At 60.2% G+C, this 8,904-nt stretch overlaps 1 protein-coding gene across 1 annotated transcript; it reads left to right on the top strand.

Annotated features, from left to right (window-relative positions):
- The first annotated feature begins 247 nt into the window (after positions 1-247).
- On the top strand, positions 248-8,632 carry Pi16 (peptidase inhibitor 16). The gene is made up of 6 exons (XM_004624438.2): positions 248-685; positions 3,788-4,009; positions 6,114-6,223; positions 6,399-6,487; positions 7,065-7,706; positions 7,903-8,632. Exons 1-6 carry the CDS (start codon positions 530-532, stop codon positions 8,016-8,018), a joined length of 1,335 nt encoding a protein of 444 aa, XP_004624495.1. The 5' UTR covers positions 248-529; the 3' UTR covers positions 8,019-8,632.
- Positions 8,633-8,904: the final 272 nt, after the last annotated feature.

Here is an 8,904-nt window from a genome sequence, read left to right on the forward strand (position 1 = left end):
GCTGTCTGCCATGGGATGCCAGCTGCCGTGCTGGTTCCCAGGGGAATGACCCCCTCTCTCCATCCTCTCTCAGCCCTGGGAAGCAGGTGCTGTGAGCGCCACTGATTCCTGTAGGAAAGGAGCGAGGGGCAGACCCACTGTCCCACCCCAGCCCTTATCTTCCTCTACCCTTCTAATCTGTCCTAGTCCTCAGGAGCCAGGCTTCCTCTTCCTTCTCTGTCCCCAGCACCCAGTGGGCGTGACCTGAGGCTGCCCACCACAGCTGTGCAGATGTTCTGGGCTCACAGCTGGAGAAGGACCTCGGGACTCACACAGCACTTGGCCCGAGCCCCCGCCACTGAGGGAAAGGAGGCTGCTGCCAAGGGCTGGGGAGTGGACTCCTCTCTGGTCGGGACCCAAGGCACCAGCGCCACCGAGACATTGTGTGAGCTGGGCTGGGCCTCAGACACAGCCTGGGAGGTGCCGGCATGGGAAGGGCTTTAAATCCAGCTGTCGCCCCGGGCGGGAGAGGCAGAGTGGGCTGGCCACCATGCACGGCTCCTGTGGCCTCTGGGCGCTGCTTCTGCTGCTAGCCACCGCGGGCCCCACCACAGCCCTCAAGGAGGATGAAAAACAGCTGATGGTCCAGCTGCACAACCTCTACCGCACCCAAGTGTCGCCACCCGCCTCGGACATGCTGCAGATGGTGAGTATGGTGGGTGCCTGGGGAGGCCAGGGGATACCTGCACACCCGTGCCAGCCTCCCCGAGACTCAGAGCTGGTGAGACTCCCTGACACTGCATAGTAACATGCAGGCCCCAAACAACCCCATAATACAGATGAGGAGACTGAGGTTCACAGTGACCTACATGCCCTGAGAGGGGACACCTCTGTAAAGGGGTCCCTCAGAGGCCCTCATAAGGCAGGTAGAGGCAAGAGGAGAGATCTGGGGACCAGGACAGGAGGGAGATGTTCCAGCGAGCATGACCAGAGCAGAGGGGGTGCTGCACCCCACCATTCCAATTCTGCCTCTGTCACCATTGAGACCTGTGAATCTGGGATAAGTGCTGTGACCTTGGTTACTCTTAGCTTGTCATCTGTGAAATGGGGGCATGATCTGACCTAAGCGTGGATCCACACAGACTGAATCTCACAGACTGTGTGGGAAGGGGGCTGTGTCTGAGAAAACAGAAGCCAAACGTGCCCTTTGTCTGCCAGGAAAGGGAATGGGCAGACGGTGAGAAGGCGCATGCTCCCATGTGCGGAGGGTAGAAGCCACATTCAGGGGAATCACCTGTTCTGGGTCGCCAGGCATCTGAGGACAGGCTGGGCTAGGAGGGAAAGGGAGAGGTTCACCCCTTCCTGCCCTGAGGTCTGAACCCTCAGCTGGCCTGAGATACTGATGGACCAGGTTAGGCAGCTGGTGCCCAGGGGCAGAGACCTAAGCCTGGGTCCCAAGACCTCAGCCCTACATTCAGGCCAGTCCCTCAGCCTTAGGGACCCTGGGGCTCCCACTCCCCTCAGAGGCCTCCTGAGCTGGTCCAAAGATGGGTGTGGTGAGCCCTGCTCTGGAGCCAGACAGGATGGCTGGTGGGGACCCCGTGGGCACTGGCACATACCAAGCGCTGCTACCCCATCTTTGGCCTGGGTGACCAGGGACTGCAAACACCAGCCTGGGAGCCCTGGAACACCTCCGTGACAGCCCGGGACACTGGACTGCAGTTTCCCCATCTGCAGACCCTGAAGCCCTAAGGTCCGGCTGGCTGAGGAGGGGGCTTGGTGACACTGTGGCAAGCAGCAAGGACGTTGGGGACCCTGCTGCTGCTGTGGGAAGGGGTGTCCGGAGAGGCTTCCCATCTGGCCCCTGCCTCTTCCTAGCCTCTGTCCTCAGTCTCCTGCTCTGTAAGTGGAAGTGACAGCCATAGGGTCAGATGGGTGAGCACCTGTGAAGAGCCTGGAGCAGCGGCCGAGACACAGGAAGCGAGTGCTCCGTGTGGGACCGCTCTGCAGCAGATGCGCCCCTCTCTGGGCCTCCACCCCCAGCCACCACCACCACCTCCCAGAGGGCTCTGTGCGGCACAGACCACAGACCTCCTTGCCCATTCCGTGTGCTCCTTGACACAGTCCAGCTCCCACCTTCCAGTGCAGAATTTAGGGACTCCTAGGATAGCCCCCACCTGTTCCTGGACTTCTGGGTCCCCGTGAACTTGACTGCCAGAACGAACGATCCAACCTGTGAGCTGACCCTGCTCAAGATCCTTCGGTGGCTCCAACCAGCTTCCCACCATCAGGGCACAACTCCCAGGAGGCCGTGTCTTCTGCCTGGTTGCTCCAGACTCCTTGCCCAAGCGGAACGGTCGCCTCTGCCCACACAAGCTCCTCTTCCCAGCTGCAGGCCTTGCTGTGTGCACCTTCCACCTCTGCCTCTGCCACAGCTGTGTCCCCTCCTCTGACCGCAGCCTGCTGGGTGTCCCAAAGGGAGTCCTCACTGTGCGTGTCCTTTACCACATGATGGCCCCCCTGACTTGATGGCCACATGAACATCTTCGTTCTTGCTGCTGCCCCCAGGCTGGCACTGCTGAGGGAGGGGAAAGGTGGTGGCCCAGCTCTTACATAGTGGCCATGAGTGGCTGTAAGACCCACAGCAGCAACCCTGTACTGGGCACCCGGCACATGGCCCGGGTGGGAGTTACCGCTGGGTTCTGCAGGGAGACTGGGACTTGTGTTGGTCAGCAAGAGCTGACAGACACCTGGTCAGCCCCAGCACCATGGCTGACACTACGACGACGACGACGGCTGCTGCCTGCTCTAAAGGAGTTGACCATCCCCCTCAAACCTCAGGTCCTCCAAGATACCTGGTGCAGGTCCCCTGCAGTCCCTCAACCCCCTGTCCCTTCCTATCCCAATCTGCCACTATTGCCACAGTTTAGAGTCCTTCAGAGACCAGTGACTTGGGGCAGAAACACCCAGAGGTGGAGAGGGACCCACCCGAGGGCACACTGTGGGGCTATTCCGCCCTAGTTCCCAGCCCACCCCAGGCAGCTGCTCCAAGCCCTGAGTGGGTGGGGAGTGGGCGGACCCCTCTCCTCAGGGTCACCCCAGCCCTGCTGCTTTATGGGCTGTCTGGCTCTGAAAGCTGGCTGGACCCCGGAGGGAGGAGTAAGAGTTGCTGCCAGGCCATCACTTCCAGCGAGGCCAAAGCCCACGGTTAATGGGATCCAGGCCTCCCTCTGTCCTCTGGGCCAGATGCCTGGTCATATCCCCTCCCTGCCTCTGTCTGTCCTTCAGCTAGACACAGCCCCTCAGAGCCCCCCCCCCCCCGCAGCATCACACCTGATAGGCCCCTTTGGAAAAGGTGGCATTGGAAAAGGTCCTGGGAGGGGAGCCTAGAGAGGAGATGGGCATGGAGGGCACCCTGTCCTGGGGAGAGGGAGGAGAAGGTGCCGGCCCCCAGTGGGAGAGGAAAATGGACCCAATAAACAGCAGACACCTAGGCCTCTCCAGGGACATCTCAAAGTGTCCAGGGCCCATAGCCTCAGGGGGCACAGAGGGGATAAGTAACAACTGTCACAAACGCATCCCATCAAATCCTCTCACCACCAAGTCAGAAAGGTTGGGCCACCAGTCTGCACCTGAAACCTGGGGGCCTCACCTCCCCGCAGGGGCCCGCAGGAGCAGGGCTGGGTCACAAGTCACAGTACATCTCCACCTCGGTCCTCGGCACCCAGACTCCCGGGTGCTCCTGGCCCTGCTCAGGCCCCCAGACCGGGTGTGTCCTCGCTCCTCTCACCTGCCACCCCATCCGCAGCGATGGGACCCGGAGCTGGCTGCCTTCGCCAAAGCCTACGCCCAGAAGTGCGTGTGGGGCCACAACAAAGATCGCGGGCGGCGCGGCGAAAACCTGTTCGCCATCACGGACGAGGGCCTGGACCTGCCGCTGGCCGTGGAGGAGTGGCACCACGAGCGCGAGCACTACAACTTCAGCGCAGCCGTCTGCGCCACGGGCCAGATGTGCGGCCACTACACGCAGGTGCGCTTGCTGGCGGGGCGGGGCCAAGGGAGGGCGGGGCGGGGCCAAGGGAGGGCGGGGCGGGGCCAAGGGAGGGCGGGGCGGGGCCAAGGGAGGGCGGGGCGGGGCGGGGCGGGGCTCTAAGCAATCCTGCCATCCCCTAGCCTCCCACCTAGCCACAAACGCCCCCAGCGGGGCTCTTGGCTCACTGTTGCTTTATTTGAAGATAGGGTCTTGCTATGCAGTCTAGACTGGCCTTGCGCTCTTGCCAGTCTTCCTCCTCCAGCCTCCCACCACTAGGTTTAGAGGTGTGCACCACCACACTTGGTCGCTTGCTCCCTTCACATTCATCAGCTCTAACCTGCCAGAGACCTGTAACGCACACAGACGATCCTGTGCAATTTTTGCTTTAAGAACCTATAAGCCTGGTGCGGTGGTGCACGCTTGTAATTCCAGCACTCGGGAAATTGGGGCAGGTGGTTCACTGTGTGTTCGAGGCCAGCCCGGACTACATAAGCGAGTTCAAGGGCAGCCTAAACTACATATGGAGAGCCTGTCTTCAATACAAAACAAAGAAAAAACTATATGGGAGCAGACAGCTGGCCGCGGTGGCACTCCTGTCACCCAGCTGGCCGCGGTGACACTCCTGTCACCCAGCTGGCCGTGGCGGCACTCCTGTTACCCGAGCACTCGGGGAGGATAATGGCAGGAGAACTGTAACTGGCCCAGGCTGCGCTAGTTATCGACCTGAAAAAAGACCTGGAGCTGTACAGTGCGAAGGCCCTGGGCTTAACTCCCGGTACCATCAAACAAAACACCTAGAACAATAACACAGAAGAATATCAAAGCAACAACAAAACAAGGAAAGGAAAAATATGTATAAATGTCCCTGCCTGAAGGTTTCAGGGCTGTTCTGAGCGCTTCCTGCTCCTCAGGCCTCCGGCCTTATCACTGGGTTCTCCCAGCACTGTGAATGTTTGTAGATAGCAGGGTGTGGAAGGGAGGTCACTTTCCTGCTCATTTTTTCCTATCCTTCCCATTGTTGTACAAACAGTAACGGGGACAAAAGCAGCCAATCATCTTCCTGCCCACCCCGCCTCTCCCCCCTCCCCCTGCCCCCCAGGTTTTGTGCCTCTTCTGGGTGGTATTTTTAGTCACACTTCTAGGGAAGGGAACCCAAAGGCATCCGCCCATATCAGGAAGTTGCCGGTGGCAGCACCCACCTCTCTCGCGGCTCTGGAGCCCCCTGGAACTGCCCAAGCTCCGGGAGAGTCCCCAGCTCCACCTAGGCTTTCGCTGGCTGGGGCACCTGTACTGGGAGCTGCCTTCTCCCTGGAAGCTTATTTAAGCAGAAAGATTCCTGGCCCAGTAGAGCAAAGGGAAGCTGGTGGTCTTGCCTCAGGGCAGTATGCAAAGGTCTAAAGTGTATATTTCAAATAGACTTCATTCTACCTAAAAACAGACAGAGCAGGACCCTACGATGAGTTGCAGTGTGGGGAAAGGGCCACCCTGAAAATACCTCTTCCTCTTCTCTTCCTTGTACTTGAATTGTAGCTGATGTCTACCGATTAAGATCATCCCTTTGTAGGGTCCAGGGGAGATAGCTCAGTAGAATAAGCGCTTCTCTGGCAAGCGCAAGGGCCTGAGTTCAATCCCGGCTTCCGGAAGAAGAAGAAGAAAGAAGGAAGAAGGAAGAAGAAGAAGGAAGAAGAAGAAGGAAGAAGAAGAAGGAAGAAGAAGAAGGAAGAAGAAGGAAGAAGAAGAAGAAGAAGAAGAAGAAGAAGAAGAAGAAGAAGAAGAAGAAGAAGAAGAAGAAGAAGAAGAAGAAGAAGAAGATTTATCCCTTTGTATATGTCTGCCCGCCACCCACAGGAAACACACGAGGGTGTCTTACATGGCCAGAGCTGAGGGAAGGCTTAAAAAGGGTGAGGTCTGAGGACATGGCTTCATTTGGGAACAGAGGGCAGATCCTTAGGGGTAACCCCCGCACCCCGTTTAGTTTTGTGGACTTGGATCTCACAGGCTCGGGGACACCTCCATCCCTACCACTGGAGGCGGGGGCAAGGGAAGCAGGAAGGGGCGCGCCAGCTGTGGGCTAAGTGAGGGCCTTGCCCACTTCATCCAGGTGGTCTGGAGCAAGACTGAGAGGATCGGCTGCGGCTCCCACTTCTGTGAGACGCTGCAGGGAGTCGAGGAGACCAACATCCACCTGCTGGTGTGCAACTACGAGCCCCCGTAAGCGCTGGAAGACCCTGAGGGGGCTGCTCTGTAGGCACGGGCCAGAACCCCGGATGCTGAACGTGCTCTGCACATCCGGGTTAGATGCTGAGATGCAGGGCCACGGGCAGATGGAGGCGGGGGCAGGGCTGCAAGGACCGAAGCCCCCCAGCAGTGTTCTCTCCTCCTGCAGCGGGAACGTGAAAGGGCAGAGGCCCTATCTGGAAGGAAAGCCGTGCTCCCAGTGTCCCCTGGATTACAGCTGCGAGAATGCCCTGTGCGGTGAGCAAGGGGCCAGTGTGGGCGGGGCCAGATCACGGGGCGCGGCCTGACGGGGCGGAGTCAGCGCGAGCGGGTGCTGCGCTGATTGGCTGTGAAGCCTGGGACTGCCCGACGGCGCAGCCACCTGAGGGCCGTCGGAGGTCGTTTGCTCTCCGACCACAACCACCTGGCCACCCTCTCGCTCCACGGGACCACATTTCAAGCCCCATTTCAAGCCCTGGTCCCTTTAGAGGGCAGAGCCTAGACCAGAGTCTCGGAACCCCGCACACTGCGCGCCGGTGGGCGTGGCCAGGGTGGGAGGAGCCTCGCCGGTGGGCGTGGCCGGGTGGGAAGGCTGGAAGGTGGGAGGAGCCTCGCCTGTGGGCGTGGTCGGGTTCGAGGAGCTTGGGAAAAGGTGCAAGAACTCGTGCAGAGAAGCGTGGAGGAGGGGTGGTGGAGCAGTTGTCAGGGACCGCAAGCAGCCTTTCTTCCCAGAGAGGGAAATATGCGCTGCAGAGGCGAATGTGGGGGCAGCGGAGGGTGAGGGGAGCGGAGCCCCGTATCCAGCGCCAATGCCAGGCCTTGTCTATCTCATCAGAACCTGTCAGAGGCCCCGAAGAGGCGCAGGAATTGACCCCCCTGGTGACTGAGGGCCCATCCACCGTGGCGGATGAAGCCTTAGGCCCTGGCAAAACCAACACTCCTTCCCTAGCTACCGAAACACCTAGCTTCTCGGGGCGGGAGGTTTCAGGCTCCCTGGCAACGACGGCCCCGCCCACAGTGGGAACAAAGGCCCCATCTTCCTTAGGGAAGGAAGAGCCCGCCTCCATGGCAACAAAGGCCCCTCCTTCCCAAAACGCTGAGGTCCCTTCCATTTCGGCCACTGCCACACTTCTTTTCTCAGAGGAGGACCCAGGGCCCCTTCCCAGATCCACCCACCTTCCTGTTCTGAGAGCTGCCCACGACATAGCCAGCAAGACAAGCACGTCCCCCACAAGGCCAGAGAGTTCTCAGCATCCCACAGGGGAGCCTCAACCCCGTGCCCTGGAGGAGGTTGAGGCGGAGGTCAAGGTGCCCTCTTCCAGTGAGGTCTTGGCCTCCGTTTTGCCAGCCCGGGCCCAGCCAGGTGAGCCGCAGGCCACACTGGGGCACCCCAAGTCCCTGCCCAATTTCCCCAGTGACTCTGCCTCCGGCAATGCCATTGGTGGGCGCACCCTGGCCCTGCAGTCGTCCTTGCCAGGTAAGGCCCTAGACATGCAACCTTCCCTCCTGGTGCCAGACTGTCAGCGTCCTGCCCTGGCATAGGCTGTGCGAGCGAGCATGCGCCCTCCGAGTAGGTGCTTTGTGTCTGGCTGCTGCCACCCCTTGCATGGCAGAGGGAGGGTTTAGCAGGCATGGGTGTCTCCAGGTTGAGGCCAAGTCCCTCCTCCCCCCAGGTGCAGACGGCCCTGAGAAGCCTAGCAGGAAGCCTCCGAACAGCTCGGGGCACACATGGGCCCACTCCTCAGGACTACTGCTGCTGCCTCCTCTGCTGTGGGCTGGACTCCTCTGAAGGGACACCGCTCTGCTCTAGGCCTGGTGGGCCGACCCAGGCCTCCTGCCTGCTCTGGATTGTCTTTGTCTGATAAGAGGCCACAGCTTCCTGGGCAGGTCCTGCTCTGTGGTCTTGTCCTCCCAGGAGGCCCCTACAGGGCCAATCCCTGGTACCCCAGAAGTAACCTTTCTTCTGGAGAGGTCACTAGGCTGGTTGCAGGCTGTTGGGAGCAGCACCCTGGGGTGCCTAGTGTCCTGTGTTCAACCTCAGGCTCCCTCCAAGGCCCTGGCCCCTTCCTCCATTCATCAGGCCCAAGTCTGTCCCCAGTGCCTCCTGCCTTCCTGGGTGCAGAGGCCACAGCCCAGCCACCTTCTCCCCAACCATGTCCTGCCCCTCACACAAGAATCTCTTGGCTGAAGGCACTTGAAGAGCAAAGTTTGGGGCTCACAGCCTGGTTGGCTAATGGCTTGGACCTGGGCTCCCCTGACCCCCCCCCCACAACTGAGTCCTGGAGTGGGGGTTCTAGGTGGGGCTCCTTGACTGCCTGGCTTGGGGACAAGGCCCACAGGAGTGGGGTTCTAGGGAGGAGAGGGCAACAGCCTCAACTCCTAAATAAAGCCTGTCTGAGAGCTGGCAGTCTCATTGTGTGAGGCCACCCAGAGCCAAACTGTGTCCCACCCACGGGAGGCCTTCTTCAGCCTCCTTCATTCCAGTCACAGGCGGCCAAGGAAAAGCCAGGGACCTCCCAGGTCCCCCGTGGGGCTGCTGGGTTGAATGGAGTAGAACCCTTGGCACATGACCTTTTCACAGGGTGCTGATGCCCAAGGGCACCTGGAAGGGACCCTGAGACAGAACTGTTCTGAGCAGGGCTTTGCTAGCCCCTGGTGCTGGGATGCGCCATGTG

Source organism: Octodon degus, unplaced genomic scaffold (genome assembly GCF_000260255.1).
Source record: "Octodon degus isolate 3935 unplaced genomic scaffold, OctDeg1.0 scaffold00005, whole genome shotgun sequence".
Taxonomy (NCBI): domain Eukaryota; kingdom Metazoa; phylum Chordata; class Mammalia; order Rodentia; family Octodontidae; genus Octodon; species Octodon degus.

Coding starts and splice junctions, on each gene's coding strand:
- Pi16 (XM_004624438.2), top strand. CDS start 530: ATGCACGGCTCCTGTGGCCTCTGGGCGCTGCTTCTGCTGCTAGCCACC. Junction 686..3,787: donor CCTCGGACATGCTGCAGATG/GTGAGTATGGTG, acceptor CCCCATCCGCAG/CGATGGGACCCGGAGCTGGC. Junction 6,224..6,398: donor GTGTGCAACTACGAGCCCCC/GTAAGCGCTGGA, acceptor CTCCTCCTGCAG/CGGGAACGTGAAAGGGCAGA.